The sequence below is a fragment of the Mauremys mutica genome, chromosome 3, assembly GCF_020497125.1.
Source record: "Mauremys mutica isolate MM-2020 ecotype Southern chromosome 3, ASM2049712v1, whole genome shotgun sequence".
Taxonomy (NCBI): Eukaryota; Metazoa; Chordata; order Testudines; family Geoemydidae; genus Mauremys; species Mauremys mutica.
This window is the reverse complement of record NC_059074.1, coordinates 5,580,389-5,596,628: the sequence shown is the minus strand read 5'-3', so window position 1 is coordinate 5,596,628 and position 16,240 is coordinate 5,580,389. Positions and strand designations below refer to the sequence as shown.

General features: G+C 51.5%; 1 protein-coding gene across 1 annotated transcript in view; it reads left to right on the top strand.

Annotated features, from left to right (window-relative positions):
* Nucleotides 1-16,240, top strand: part of OTOF (otoferlin) — a 193,203-nt gene that overhangs the window by 107,575 nt on the left and 69,388 nt on the right. The window contains exons 6-7 of the mRNA XM_045010229.1: nt 3,743-3,787; nt 11,620-11,696. Coding sequence (XP_044866164.1) covers nt 3,743-3,787; nt 11,620-11,696 — 122 coding nt within the window. The remainder of the gene's footprint in view (nt 1-3,742; nt 3,788-11,619; nt 11,697-16,240) is intronic.

Here is a 16,240-nt window from a genome sequence, read left to right as displayed (position 1 = left end):
TTGTGTCTGGTTATTGGCTGATGAGTACATATATATATATATATACACGCATAGATGCAAAGCTGCCAGCGAGCCATTTATTATAGATGCTTATTTCATGCCTGAGTCTACTTTCATTTCTTCCTCAGCACCAGTACAAGCTGCTGCTTCTTTTGATGTGTTTTTTGTAGTTTAAGGGCCTGATCCATAGCCCACTGAAGTCACGGGACTTTGGCTCCCATCTCAATTCCCCTGGTGTTGTCTTAATTTATCTTAATGAAAATACTTAGGGTCAAATTCCCTGCTGGCGGGAGTGGGGCTGTGTATGCTGATGTCCAGGGGCCGGTGGTACATCTCTCCCATTGTCCGTCCTTCCACCGGGGTTCACGTACAAAGAGCCCAATGTTGGTTGGAGGCAGCGGGAGGAACGGTAGTTCTGCTAGGCAGTGAGGGAGCAGGGAGGAGGCTGGGTAGCCCAGAGGTGCGCGAAACGCCCCCCTGTGGAGTAGGTGAGTCAAATCTGGACATTCTGCAAAGCGGAAAAGGGGGAAGAAAGTGATTTCCCTAGAGAGAGAGTCCCTGTCTGCGCCATCAGGTGGCATGAGACCCTCCCAACAGTCTGTACTCAGTACCTCCACGCCCCGTGGGCTCTAGCCAAGCGTGGGCTGCCAGGAGAGCAGAATTTAGCACCTGCTGCTCGGGGATGCAGGCCTCTGAGGGGCAATCTCCATCAGCTATTCGTAGTACCGGGTCTTAGATCATCCACGTGGACCTCCATCCACTAGAGGGAGACGTAGCCGCCAAAAGAGCTTGAGCATGTCCGATTGCAGCCAGCAGAGGGCAGCAGTGTGCTTGCACAAGTGCAGCGGACACGCATATATTGTTTTGGTTATTAGATTACCATGGCGCCTAGGGGTTGCAGTCACAGATTGTGCTAGGTGTAAAAACACAGAAAAACCAGTCCCTATCTGAAGGAGCGTACAACCTAAGTGTAGGGCCAGAGGGAGAGATATAGACAGACGGGGAGTCCAAGGAAGCAAGGAGAGCTTGTCCGCGTGACAGGCAGCAGTCTCAGCACATCAGTATTGTTCGCACATTCCAAAATCATGAGACAGGCCCCCCAAATCATGAGATTCACTTAAAAATCCAACAATATTTGGCTTTTGGTGTCTGTGTTTGGGGGGGGGTCACCTTTTCCTGCATTTCTTCACAATCAGGAGGGCTAGAAACTTGTTTTTAAAAATGAAAGTTGGTTCTCAGAGATTCACGTGACCCCAGGAGCTGGAGCTTTAAGACAAAACCCCAAATAGCAGGAGGCTGGTGATAAAATTGTGAGAGGTGGCAACCCTGCTGGTGTTGAGGTTTGGTAGGGGAGTTTTAAGGAGGACAGTCAGGTGGCTTTGCAGATGTTTTCAGGAAGCTTCTGCCATGTATGAGTGAGAACGTGAAGGTGCCTTTAATTCCCTGCCTTCACTCTGCGTGGACTCAAGACGTGGAGTGAGCCGCCTTCACCCTAACAAGAAATGCCACCGTGCCCTCACGTACCAATAGCTCAGCCGACTGCGACAGGGCTGTCAGAATATCCTGGTGAGACACAAAGCGTGAAATTCCCCCTGTGCCGAGGGCCAGTGCCAGGAGCTTAAGCGGAGGTGAGACTTTGTACTGGCCCCTCTGCACAGGTGGAATCTCGCCCCAAGGGAACCCCGACCAGGCTAGGCGGCTTCGAGCCAGGAGTGGGAATGGACCGTGTGTATTAGGCCCACGTGCTGTTCTCGGGGTCCCCGGGGAAGGTCATTATCTAGGACAGGGGTGGGCAAACTTTTTGGCCCAAGGGCCACATTGGGGTTGCAAAATTGTACGGAGGGACAGGTAGGGAAGGCCGTGCCTCCCCAAACAGCCTCGCCCCCTCCCACTTCCCCCTCAGAACTCCCTACCCATCCAACCCCACCTGCTCCTTGTCCCCTAACCGCCCCCTCCCGGGACCCCCGCCCCTAACTGCCCCCAGGACCCCACCCCCTATCCAACCCCCTTCCTCCCAGTCCCCTGACTGCTCTGACCCCTATCCACACCCCCGCCCCTTGACAGCCCCCCCGAAACTCCCACACTTACCCAACCCCCCTCATCCCCCATCCTCTGACCACCCCCAGAACCTCCGCCCCATCCAACCTCCCCCTGTCCCCTGACTGCCGCCCAGGACCCCCCACCCCTTCTCTAACCCCCGGCCCCCTTTCCATGCCGCTCAGAGCAGCATGTCTGGCAGCCGTGCCACCCAGCTGGAGCCAGCCACGCCGCCACGCTGCTCAGCAGGAGCTCGCAGCCCCGGCACTCAGAGCGCTGCCCGCGCAGTGGCGTGGCTGCGGGGGGCGGGGACAGCAGGGGAGGGGGCGGGGGCAGCAGGGGAGGGGGTGGGGGCAGCAGGGGAAGGGGTGGGGGCTAGCCTCCCTGGCCAGGAGCTCAAGGGCCGGGCAGGATGATCCCGTTGGCCGGATGTGGCCCGCAGGCTGTAGTTTGCCCACCTCTGATCTAGGAGCTCAGTGAATTCATCTGCCCCATTCCTCCTCACCAACTGCTCCCCTTCCAGCTTCTGCGCGCAGAGCAGCAAACTCCGGTTAACAATCAGCCGGGTCCATTAGCACTAGAATTTGTTAATTTCTCTCTCCACCCACTCCCTTGCTCTTCGGCCTCCCAGAGTTCGAGGCTGAGAAGAGCAGAGATGACATGACATTTCTCCAAAAGTACCAGCGCGCATCAGAGCAGGTCTGCCGTTCCACGCAGCCGCGGGGCAAGCCAGAGGCTCCAGGAGCGGAGCAGAAAGGGACGAGGAGGGGAAAGCAGCCTGGGGCAAGGAAGGGAAAGAGAAGTGGCAGGAAAAAGGAGGCCGGATCAGACTAAAGGCATGCGGACGCACCAAAGAAAAGGGAAACAGAGAGGAAAGACAAGACAGGAAAAGGAAACAGGGCTGAGTACAGAGAGGAGAGACAATGGGCTGAGATTCAGAGCACTGAGTCAGGGCCTGGATACCACGGGGATGGGCGTGTTCAGGATCAGGACTTTCTGATGAAAACCAGGACACCACCGTGCCCACCAATTCCTCACTCCTCCATTCTCTGATCAGCCCCGGTGGAAACCCAGAGGATTCTGGGAATGGGGGCGTGGATCGGGAAGAACATCCTGAATTCGTTCACCTCTCCCAGGCATCCCAAATTCCAGCCTCACTTTGAGGGACTCTGATCCATTGTGCAAGGGCCCCTGGACGTATAAAACTGGGTGAGGAAGGTGGTGCTGCCTGGGGTGGGGAGAACGAACACACACACACACACACACACACACACACACACACACACACACACACACACACACACACACACACACACGTTATTCATTCATCTGCAAATCACCTCCATCTCCCCTGAGCTCCACTGCTCTGTTACGTGGTCCCCCCATCACCCCCTGTGGCAGACGCTCAGTGGATGCTCATTCAGAGGTCTAAGGGGGGTTAGACCTAGAGAGACGGGTCCAGGTCCTAAAGGTGACCTCTGAACCCAAACCTGAGCCCGGTGGCATCAGCGTTGGGGGCATTTGGGGATGGGCCCCTGCGTGATGGCCAGCTCCACTTAGCCGAGTTAGAGGGGACCGAGAAAGCGGCCAGGGAAGGGGCTGCGTGTATGTTTTATTGACTGGCTGATGCTGGCGACCAGTCTGTAAACGGTACCCACGGGTTTGTTTCCCTTTTGTTCCTTCGCTGCCCGGCCGCTCGCTTCAGCAAAGGCAAAGAGAAGACGAAAAGGGGCAAAGACGGCGAGCACAGGTAGGTGTCCTCTCTCCGCGCGCTCGCGCTAGCTCCCGGGCACGGCTGGCGGGGCGGAGCCGACCTCTGGGGCGCTCCTCCTCTGAAACTCTCAGCCGCCGGGCCCAGGGGAAGCCAGCTCGCTCGCTCTCAGGGCTGCGGCTGGGAGGCTGGACGGTTTTCTAAAAGACGCCCTAGTTCTGACAGGAATTCAATCGTCCAGGACAGACGAGATGAGCATCGTGGCCTTATCTCTTATGAACCTATGGCCCCTCTCTTGGCAGTGTGAGCAGAGGGCCCCAGGTCAGAGTGGGCCTGGCAAGCGAGCGAGCGATCTCCTCTCCTCCTCTCCCTTCGGCAGCCCGGCCCTGGCAGGGTGGAAGCACGTTGGCAGAGCACAGTGTGGGTGCTGGGCTGGGGGCCTTCGGTCTGCAGGGCTGTCAGCTGAGCGCTGATCAAAGAAAGAGCCCAGGACTGGGGGCTTTTTTCCCAGCAAGACCCCGCTAGGGCCAAAAGTGGGGTTTGAGCCCGGGATCTTCAGTGCTAAAAGCATGAGCCTCTACTTATTGAGCTAGAGGAGTAGCTCCATTAGCTGGCAGCAGTAGGAGACTTTTATCCTCTTACAAGGACCAGCTGAAAGAAAGGGACAAAGAACCCACTTTCTCTGATGTGTGTTAAGAAATGGCACTAAGATGTTTCAAAGCCATGTTCTGTTTCTCTGTTGTATCTGATCCAAGTCTCCCCCAGCTCTCTCCCAAGACAGACTCAAACTTGTTCTCCCTTATTTTAACATCCACATTTTTCAGCTTTCCGATTCCATCCTGTTCAGAGTTGGCTTTTGCTGCGAGGACTCCCTAGCGCTCCCTGGGGGCTAGAGAGCAAACTCGGCAGCACTGCTCCGCCTCGATCCCTGGCTTTGTAGGGGCCAATCGGAGGGTGCCGTTGGCTGGTTTCTGAGCTCTCCGGTTCAGCTGTGGTGACCATGGCTTACCGTGTCTGCGATGCCTTTGGCATGCCCAAAGTTAACGAGGTGATACGTTACGGTAGCGTACAGTGCTAGCCCACCCCCTGGCCTCTCACCTTCTTACTGGGTGAAAATGACTCCAGTGCAAAGCCCAGCTCACAACCCCACTGGATTGACGTGGTGCTGACTCTCTGCCCTGGAGAGAATTTCAATCCACTCTGAAAAAAGGAATAGGAACAATACTGGTTCCCAAGGCCGTGCACCTTGTGCCAGGTTGGTATCGGACACTGACACTGGTACGAATGAGTGGAGGATTCTGATTTGGCAGCCTCGGGGCTGCTCTAATTTACACCTGGCTGCCCCTTGCCCCAAGGGGCCATGCCACTCTCTGTGGATGATTGCCAGGGTGCGTAACATTCGGCCCACCACCCCTGCCCTCAGCCAAGCGCTCGGTGCCGGGCGGAGGTGGCACAGAAGCAGTTATGGCGTTTCTGTGACCATGCAAAGACTTGCGTACGGAGGGGAAATCCTCAGAGGGTCCTAACCCACTGGCTTTGCTGGGTGGGGGTGTTAGATGGGGGTACAGGGGCCGGCCACTGGTTTTCAGCTGACATCCTGTCTCTTTAAGGCACTATCATGGATGTTTGGTTTGAACGCAGGAGATGAAAGATGCCAGTGACCCCTCCCCCTCTCCCCCCAAAAAAGTGATGGTTAAAAAGTCAGTCAGCTGTGAATAATTCAGCGGCAGCCTGTAACCAGAGCCAGGCCTAGGCCCCAGCTGGGACACAGGCAGTGGGGAGAGGTGGCCAGGACCCCTGCACATACACATGACCACAGGGCGCCTCTCTATCTGCACCCCCAGTGGGAGAGACAGGGAGGGGAACCCGGAGGCTGGATTTCAAAGTGACCCGGAAAAACCCCAGGCCGGAGCCCTTTGCAAAGGGCTGGTGCCACCTGCAATGACTGCGGAGCAGGCCCTGTCATCTCAGGTTCTCAGGCTCTCATCCAATATTCATTCAGGGATGGTATCAGCTCTCCACCGCCGCCCTCCCAGCCAGCTCCCTTCCCCTCCCCTCTTTGTCTGGGGGGCGGGGGGCTTAACCTTTGTGTGGTACAGCAAAGAGCCAGAGGCATTGGGAGCGGCGAATCAGCAGGAGATCCCCTCCTCATCCACCCCCAAATCACCCCCAGGCCACCCCGGGAAACTCAGCACGGCCAGAGGCTTCGTAGCACCCCCGCCCTGCCCCAGGCGGGCTCTGGCAGGGATGGCTGCTGCGTGGCACCAGTAAAGCCGCCGTCACGCGCCCTAGCAGCCAGGTAGGTGCTCTCCTGTCTCTGCCGATCTCGCGGGGAAAGCCGGACTGTGGACTGTCAGCTGGTGAAGGTAGAACCTGGCCGTGCATGGAAATGGGGGGTCCAGGGAGGGGGAGGTATTTGCCATCTCTCACTTTGCCTGGACCTGAAAGGGTGACAGGTGGGACGTGGAGCGATGGGAGGGTTGGGGACAGGCGGGGGGAGTGAGCTAGAGCGTTCTCTGTCCAACGAAACCCCTGTGAATTTCTGTCGTTGGCAGCCACGAGGATGTGCCAGTCCTGGATGCTTCTCTCTCTCTCTCTCTCTCTCTCTCTCTCTCATTCACTCTTTCTTTTTTCTCTGGAAAGTAGGAATTTTTCTAGCTCTTCCCCGTTGCCGCGTGGCCGGCAGTTTGCTGGGTCCTCGCTCCCAGAGCGTGCAGCCTTTAAGAAAAAAGACCGAAAGAAGGGGAAATTGCCTCATTCCTTACAGAGAATGGAAGGAGCGGGGAAGGGGTGCACGTGTGTGGCAGGTCCTAACCCTGAGCTCTTATTCACGGGGGAAGCCTCCTGTTCCTATGAACCCTACTCCGCCTCGGTCAGCCACGGCTGGGAACCCTCCTCCAGCATGGGCTAGACGATCCGGTAGTGACCTTAAGGCAAGACACATATTTTGGAGCCACCGTTTGCACTGTGTCGCGGGGGAGCTGGCCCCTTTAAATGAAGCAGATCCGGCTCCAGTGCCAGCACAGGGGTGTCCTCTGTTGACTGGATTCAGAGGGTGGGTGAATGAGGCAGAGAGCTGGGCTTGGGGATGAGGTCCCTGGAGAGAGTTGCAAAGGTGCTCGGGGAACACTGAGGGCAGCGGTGGGGCAATCATGACAGCCTCCTAGTGAAAAGATCAGACAATACAGGGGGCTATTCGTAGTCCTCCCTTGAAATATTTAGCAAAGCGCTGGAGCACATAAGAACATAAGAACGGCCCCACTGGGTCAGACCAAAGGTCCATCTAGCCCAGTATCCTGTCCTCTGACAGTGGCCAATGCCAGGTGCCCCAGAGGGAATGAACAGAACAGGGAATCATCAGGTGATCTATCCCCTGTCGCCCATTCCCAGCTTCTGGCAAACAGAGGCTAGAGACACTGTCCCTGCCCATCCCGGCTAGTAGCCATTGATGGACTTATCCTCCATAGTCTTGACCTTCACAGCATCCACTGGCAAGGAGTTCCACAGGTTGACTGTGTGTTGTGTGAAGAAATACTGCCTTTTATTTGTTCTAAACCTGCTGCCCATTAATTTCATTGGGTGACCCCTAGTTCTTGCGTTATGAGAAGGAGTAAATAACACTTCCTTATTCACTTTCTCCACACCAGTCATGATTTAACAGACCTCTATCATATCCCCCACTTTGTTGTCTCTTTTCCAAGCTGAAAAGTCCCAGTCTTATTAATCTCTCCTCATATGGAAGCTGTTCCATCCTCCTAATCATTTTAGTTGCCCTTTTCTGAACCTTTTCCAATTCCAATATATTTTTTTTTTGAGATGGGGTGACCACATCTGCACGCAGTATTCAAGATGCAGGTGAACCATGGGTGTATATGGAGGCAATATGATATTGTCTGTCTTATTATCTATCCCTTTCTTAATGATTCCCAAGTGCAAACCTTCAACCAGACACTTAAACCCATCCCTACTCAGCAAAGGGCATAAGAACATGCTGAACTGTACGCTGGTGCTGAACTGGTTTGCTGAGCCGGATTAGACGTGTGTTGAAGGGCTGTGCTGAATGGGAGCTGTGATTGGAATGAGTCCTTTCTTTGCCATCCATAGGGGAGTTTTAGGAGCATTATTTTCTTCTCTGAGCAGCCCACCCGGCAGTACTACAACACCCCTGCCACACACCCCCCCCACACACACATGCCATCTGCCTTCTTTTTTGTTCCCAAATTAAAACAAACTTTAATATTTAATAGCATGGCTTCAGTGGCTGTTCATTATGTACTAATCAGCTGCCAGTTAGCTGCTCTCTTGTACCACCCCTGGGCTGGAGGTGGATTTGGGTTTGGAGCGACTAATTAAAAAGAACAACATTTAATTACATCTGGAGGAATAATTGCAGTCCTGCCCAAAGGCTCAGAATCTGCTGCAGTTCTCCAGCTGCCAAGTGGAAGCAGGATGTTGGAGAGAATGATGTTCTTAAAGCAAAAGCTCTTTGCAAGCTGAATACTAGACGGTGGTTGTTAAGCAGAGATCAGTACATTTATAAACTGCTTTGCAGTTCTGCTCTTTCCTCAATCACCTCCAGACAAACTCACACGTGTGGAGTAACAGCAAGGAGAACTCTGGCCTTTGAGTTTAACCCTGCTTACATCACTTCAGTCCCACTTAAACGCTGCATGGACGTGGGTGACGGGTCTTGTGCCTTGCCCTACTGCACGGGGTGAGTTTCACTCATCGTGAATGTACAAATTATTCAATGGATCCTTTTTTCCCCGATCCTCATTGCTGTGGATGTTTGTGTGACCCTCAAGCAAATTCCTACTCAGAGATTAGCAAACAAACTTCAGCCATTGGGTTCTTCACAAGTAGTTCACTCTATAGCTGCAGCTGTTTGCTCTTTGGTATTTGTGGCATAGGACTGGCCAGCTGTGCCATGTGGCCTTGTTTCTGCTTCTTGATGTCTGGCGAATAGCGAAGAATACTCTTTCTGATCCTGATTTCCAACTGAATCATTCTTGAAACGAAAAATTCATGAAACTTTCCAGATTCAGCACTATTTTCACCAAGATAACTGGTGCCCGTCCAAGACCAACAGCAGATAAAATGATTTCACAAGTAACAGTGAACCCCCAGCTACAGCTGGCTGAATAAGGGATTTTTTGGATCTCTGGCAATTCTGAAAAATTGAAACAAAAAATGGTTTGGGGTAGAAAAGATGTGAAACATTTTCAACATTTTTGGCAAATCAAAGTAAAAAAGAAATTGTTTGGGGTCAAGCTAAATGTTTTGTTCTACCCAAAATGAAATGTTTTGTTTCAATTTTGAGCATTTTTCAAGTTTTCTAATTGTTTTAAATTACATTAAATTTCTAAACCAAAAGTTGTTTCCAAGTGAAAAATCCAAACATTTCATTTTGAAAATGTTGAAATGAAACATTTTGATTTTTTTAAACGCGAGAGGGGGTCGGTGCTTTGAAATGAACAATTTGGTGAAATCAACAGGAATTTGTGAAACCTTTTAGTCAAATCAGAATTTTTCAGCTAAAAAATTTTGGTTGAAAAATTTCACCTAGCTCTTCCCCCAACTCAAATAACAGTGAAACCAACGAGCAAAAATACTTGCAATCAGTTGTTATATTACTTGACAAGCTCAGCATATTTATTATGCCATCTTATGAAATCAACCCAGTCTGCGGTGCTAAAGTTGTCAGTGTATTAAAGATTTGTATTTTATTAACCCTGCATACCAAGTTCTGTTCAGCCTGGGAGCCGGTATATTAAATTAGTGTTATGTCAGATTAGCATATTATACTGAACCAACCACAAACACCCAGGGGCGGCTCTAGCTTTTTGGCCGCCCCAAGCAGTCATGCAGAGCTGCGGACCTCCTGTGGACATGACTGCTGGTCCCGCATGGCTCGGCTGGACCTCCCGCGGCTGCGGACGGCTCGCGGGTCCGGCGGCTCCGCTTGAGCTGCCGCAGTCATGCCTGCGGGAGGGCCAGCCGAGCCGCGGGACGAGCGCCCCCTCCGCAGTCATGCCTGCGGCAGGTCCGCTCGTCCCGGGGCTCCGGTGGACCTCCCGCAGGCATGACTGCGGCAGGTCCGCCGGCCCAGCCTGCCGCCCCCCCCCGGCAGCAGGGGACGCCCCCTAGATTTGGCCGCCCTAGGCACCAGCTTGTTTTGCTGGTGCCTAGAGCCGCCCCTGCAAACACCACTAAATGTTTGCCATGGCTATCTATTTAAATTCACAGTGGCTGTGTTTTGAACCCACTTTGTGCCTAGCTTTGCCTTGGTTGCATGACGTAGTTTTAAATCAGATCTGTGACTGCAGGCAGCAAATATTTCCAACAGCCGGTGATGGGACACTAGCTGGGGAGAGTTCTGAGTTACTACAGAGAATTCTTTCCCAGGTGTCTGGCTGGTGGGTCTTGGCCACATGCTCAGGGTTTAGCTGATCACCATATTAGGGGTTGGGCAGGAATTTTCCTCCAGGTCAGATTGGCAGAGACCCTGGAGGAGGGGGAGAGAGTTTGCTTTCCTCTGCAGCATGGGGCACGGGTCACTTGCAGGTTTAAACTAGTGTATATGGTGGATTCTCTGTAACTTTAAGTCTTTATACCATGATTTGAGGACTTCAGTGACTCAGCCAGAGGTTGTGGGTCTGTTACAGCAGTGGGTGGGTGAGGTTCTGTGGCCTGTGAGGTGCAGGAGGTCAGACTAGTTGATCATGATGGTCCCTTCTGCCTTTAAAGTCTATGAGTCTAAGGTAACCAGAATACCCCCTGATCCCCATTTTTAATGCCATTATAAATCAGCAAGTGTTGAGCACATAGTCTAGCAAGCGTTTTTTCCTGGCAGGAATGTCCATGGGGCTGATGAGTTTTCAGTGAATATTAACAGCAAGTGAATTTGAACCCATAAGTGAGAATATTTATGCCAGAAACCTGAAACACTTTCATCCAATCAGGCAACATAAAAAATACCATGTGATCTGTGTAGCCAATCCAAAGTAATCACGGCACTTTGGCTTTCAGGGGCCAGCTCCTCAGTGACTATAAATTATGGCTGCTCCGTTGCAGTGAATGGCGCTCCAGGACAACTCGCGCCAGTTAGGGATCCAGGCCTGGATGCTGAATATTTGCAGGGAGCGGCTGGCAGACATGCTGCAGGCCAAGTCTTATGGCTCAAAATGATTCAGGGTGAAAATTCCCTCTGGTGCAGAGAGCAAGCACAACCGATGTGGGGTGTTGGTGGTGCCTGGGGCTCGTGCTGGCCCCTCTGCGTTGGGAAATCCACCCCCCGCTGACCTGTGGCTGGTAGGCAGCTTATGGACAAAAAGTCACATCACTGAAAGAGTACGTGGTGCGTCACCGTTGTCAATTTGCGGTGTCTTGGCACCATTCCAGCCTGGTGTTTTAGCCCCAGTTTGGGGGTATTCTGGCTCTAGCCTGGGACAGGCTAATTAGTATTTAACCTTCAGAGTGGACTGTTTTAGCTGATATTCTCACCCTAGTTTGGGGTATGGGTACTCAGCAAGAGAGGCAGAGTGGTCTAGTCGATAGAGCACTGGACTGGGACTCAGGAAAGCTGGATTCTATTCCCTCCTCTTCTGCTGGGTGACCCTGGGTAAATCACATCGCTGCTCTGTGCCTCGGTTTCCCCATCTGTGAAATGGGGCTGATGATGCTGACCTCCTCTGCAAAACACTCTGAGATCTACAGATGAAAATCTAGATGGCATCTGAGTCCCAGAGTAGAATGTCCTGGCTTGGGGTAGGTTAATCCCCAGAGTGCTCTTCTGTTCAGAAATGCCCAGACAAAAATATCTGCAACTCCCCGATTCAATGAGTTCTGCCTTCTGCCCCCACTTCTTGCAGAGCTGGGAAAGGAGTCTTTTCCGCCATGAAGCTGGGCAAGATCCGGCCCCCAAAGGAGGACCCTCACCGAAAGCAAGGTACGTGCAGCTGTGCAGAGCTGGGCCCCGGTCGGGGGAGAATACGTCAAAGCCTGGGTGGCCAGGCAGCTGCTGGCTGAGTTAGCAGTGACATTACGAACTTGTGCTGTTCCATTGCTTCTTTATGGTGTATATTGCAGACCGACTGGGGGGCCGGGAGAGAGAGGGTGAATGTTTAAAAAAAATCATCTTTTTTTTAAATGTCCCATTTTTCATCAAAACCAAACTAAACCCTCGTTCTCAAGGTTTTTTCTTCTTCCCCCTGGAAAATATGGGGGGAGGAAAACAGGTTGGTTGGTTTTTTCATTTTCTTTCAGTTCAAATCAAAACAATTTTTTTCATTTAGATGAAAAAAATTCAAATTTGGGGGGAGGGGAAAATCTTGTTTCTTTTCAAATATTTTCCATGGAAAATCCTTACCATTTGCCAGCCAGCCCGAATGAGTGATAGGCGGACGGATCTGTAGGCATGCTTAGGATTTTCCCCCATGTGTGGAGACATCAATGGAAATAGAGCCACAGGAAAGGGATTGGTAGGAAAAATGAGACATAAAAGCTGTTACAAGGAGGGGGATGAAAATTGTTCTCCTTAACCCCTGCGGACAGGACAAGAAGCAGTGGGCTTAAATTACAGCAAGGGAGGTTTAGGCTGACCATTAGGAAATAATTCCCAACTCTCAGGGTGGTTAATCACTGGAACAAATAACCTAGAGAGGTTGTGGAATCTCCATCATTGGAGGTTTTTAAGACCAGGTTGGACAAACACCTGTCAGGGATGGTCTAGTTATTACTTAGTCCTGCCTTGAGCACAGGGGACTGGACTGGATGACCTCGAGAGGTCCCTTCCACTCCTATACTTCTCTGATTAGAGTTTTGGAGAAGGAAGGCGCTATAGAAATACGATACTGATACACACCTCGGCACCTGCCCTGCGTCGTTGTTCAAACCACATGGGAGCTAAGACAAGGGAGCGTTGATCTCTGGGCAGGATGCACGGGTGAGGGCAGGCTGGGCCTTCTCTTCCTGGCTGATGTTGCAGCTGGGCTGCGGGGGCTGGGCACCATGTGCAGCGTCAGTGCAGGGTGTAATGGAGGAATATCCTGTCCCCATCCATCCATTTCTCCCCCAGTGCCGTGGCTCTGTGTTTCCAGCTGCAGATGCCTCTCTGCTTACATAACCGTGGCAGCTCAAGAGGGCTGTAGCGGGCTCACCTGGCTTAGGTGTAATTACCATGTCACCTAGGTGCTGGCAGCTGAGAGGCCAGGAGACTTGTATGTTGCACCCTGTGATTACAAGGCCGCTTGCCTTGCATTGCGCTAATATCGAAATACACTGTGCGGTACTTACTGTGTCACTAGTGGGTCGAGCAGTCACGTGTGACCCAAGCGGGCACTGTCACACGATAGGTTAGTGCTCTGTAACGCAGCTTCCTTTGCAACGAAACAAGTATGGGAAGAGAAGCATCGGACTGGCCAGTGGGAATAAACGGAGCAATGGTGCATCCAGCACAGTGTCAAACCTTCTTCTCACCACACCAGACAGATCACTGGGCCCTCTGCTTGGTGTCCTGCCCCATTCTGTACCAGAGCTGGTCCATCTTATCCAGTATCCCAGACTGGAGCAGACCAAGCACCTGTCTAGCTTGGCTTAGTGACGGTTCAGTGTAGACATGACGATGGGTTTCTGAAAGCTCTAATCCCTGGGAGGGAGCGGGGTAGTTTAACATGGTGCTGGAAGATGTAACTAGGGACCATGATGTGGAATTGGGAAAAGGAAACTCAAGATAAATATCACAACAATCTTCATCGCAGAGATTGATGGGTTAGGCAGTGGAATAGGCTCCCAGGAGAAATGGTAGAAGGAAGCCCCTTTTCAGGAAACATTTCAAACTAGACCAGATAAGACATGTGCTGTAAGGAACAAGTCTGGGGAAAAAGGAAGAAAGGAGAGTAGCAAAATACAGACTCTGGAGTTCAGAAAAGCAGATTTTGATTCCCTCAGGGACTGGATGAGCAGGATCCCCTGGGAGGCTAATGTGAGGGGGAAGGAGTCCAGGAGAACTGGCTGTATTTTAAAGAAGCCTTATTGAGGGCACAGGAACAAACCGTCCCGATGTGCAGAAAGAACGACCAGCTTGGTGTAACAGAGAAATCTTTGATGAGCTTAAACACAAAAAGGAAGCTTACAAGAAGTGGAAACGTGGACAGACGACTAGGGAGGAGTATAAAAATATTGCCTGAGCTCTGCAGCTGTGTAATCAGAAAGGCCAAAGCACAATTGGAGTTGCAGCTAGCAAGGGATGTGAAGGGTAACAAGAAGGGTTTCTACAGGTATGTTAGCAACAAGAAGAAGATCAGGGGAAGTGTGGGCCCCTTACTGAATGGGGGAGGCAACATAGTGACAGGTGATGTGGAAAAAGCTGAAGTACTCAATGCTTTTTTTGCCTCGGTCTTCACAGACAAGGTCAGTTCCCAGACCGCTGCACTGGGCAGCACAGTGTGGGGAGGAGATGAGCAGCCCTCAGTGGTGAAAGAACAGGTTAAGGACTATTTAGAAAAGCTGGATGTGCACAAGTCCATGGGCCCAGATCTAATTCAGCAGAGGGTGCTGAGGGAGTTGGCTGATGTGATTGCAGAGCCATTGGCCATTGTCTTTGAAAACTCATGGCAATCAGGGGAGGTCCCAAACAATTGGAAAAAGGCAAATATAGTGCCCTTCTTTAAAAAACGGAAGAAGGAGAATCTGGGGAACTACAGACCAGTCAGCCTCACCTCAGTCCCTGGAAAAATCATGGAGCAGGTCCTCAAGGAATCTATTTTGAAGCACTTGGAGGAGAGGAAGGTGATCAGGAACAGTCAACATGGATTCACCAAGGGCAAGTCATGCCTGACCAACCTGATTGCCTTCTATGATAAGATAACTGGCTCTGTAGATATGGGGAAAATGGTGGCTGTGATATATCTTGACTTTAGCAAAGCTTTTGATATGGTCTCCCACAGTATTCCTGCCAGCAAGTTAAAGAAGTATGGGTTGAATGAGTGAACTATAAGATGGATAGAAAGCTGGCTAGATCGTCAGGCTCAACGGGTAGTGATCAAAGGTTCAATGTCTAGTTGGCAGCTGGTAACAAGCAGAGTGCCCCAGGGGTCAGTCCTGGGGCTGATTTTGTTCAACACCTTCATTAATGATCAGGATGATGGGATGGATTGCACCCTCAGCAAGTTCGCGGATTACTCTAAAATGAGGAGAGAGGTAGATACGCTGGGGGGTAGGGATAGGGTCCAGAGTGACCTAGACAAATTGGAGGATTGGGCCAAAAGAAACCTGATGAGGTTCAACAAGGACAAGTGCAGAGTCCTGCACTTAGGACAGAAGCTACAGACTAGGGACCGACTGGCTAAGCAGCAGTTCTGCAGAAAAGGACCTGGGGATTACAGTGGACAAGAAGCTGGATATGAGTCAGCAGTGTGCCCTTGTTGCCAAGAAGGCTAACAACATATTGGGCTGTATTAGTAGGAGCATTGCCAGCAGATCGAGGGAAGTGATTATTCCCCTCTATTTGGCACTGGTGAGGCCACATCTGGAGTATTGCATCCAGTTTGGGGCCCCCCAATACAGAAAGGATGTGGACAAATTGGAGAGAGTCCAGTGGAGGGTAACGAAAATGATTAGGGGGCTGGAGCACATGACTTACGAGGAGAGGCTGAGGGAACCGGGCTTGTTTAGTCTGCAGAAGAGAAGAGTGAGGGGGGATTTGATAGCAGCCTTCAACTACCTGAAAGGGGGTTCCAAAGAGGATGGAGCTCGTCTGTTCTCAATGGTGGCAGATGACAGAACAAGGAGCAATGGTCTCAAGTTGCAGTGGGGGAGGTTTAGGTTGGACATTAGGAAAAACTATTTCACTAGGAGGGTGGTGAAGCACTGGAATGGGTTCCCTAGGGAGGTAGTGGAATCTCCTTCCTTAGAGGTTTTTAAGGTCAGGCTTGACAAAGCCCTGGCTGGGATGATTTAGTTGGGTTTGGTCCTGCTTTGAGCAGGGGGTTAGACTAGATCCCTCCTGAGGTCCCTTCCAACCCTGGTATTCTATGATTCTATGATTCCCCCATCTCAAACATTTATGATCTAGTCTGGTATTCCACTTTCTGCCACATCCAAACAGACAAACGGTCCATCCAGTTCAGCATCTCACCTCATATTATACAGGAGCTGCCTGTATCCCTCTTTATGCCACTCTGTGCCACATCTGCAGTCCATGAAGTCTGGTATGCCTTCTCTGGCTGTAGCCAATCCCAAGTGCTTTAGGGGAGAACATGGGACCCCCCATACACCCATCATACATCTAATTGAGCAACACTGAACCATAGGGGGAAATTCTTCTTGATCCACCATGTCCTGAATTTATGAGATTTGCTAGCCTTTCTAACTCTTCTCCTGGCCAGTGTAACTGCAGATGTTATGCTAATTTCCATGTTTCTGATCCTTTGTGGTTTTTAATCCTCCTAAGATATTTGCCTCCATAACATCCTACAGCAGGAAATGTCACAG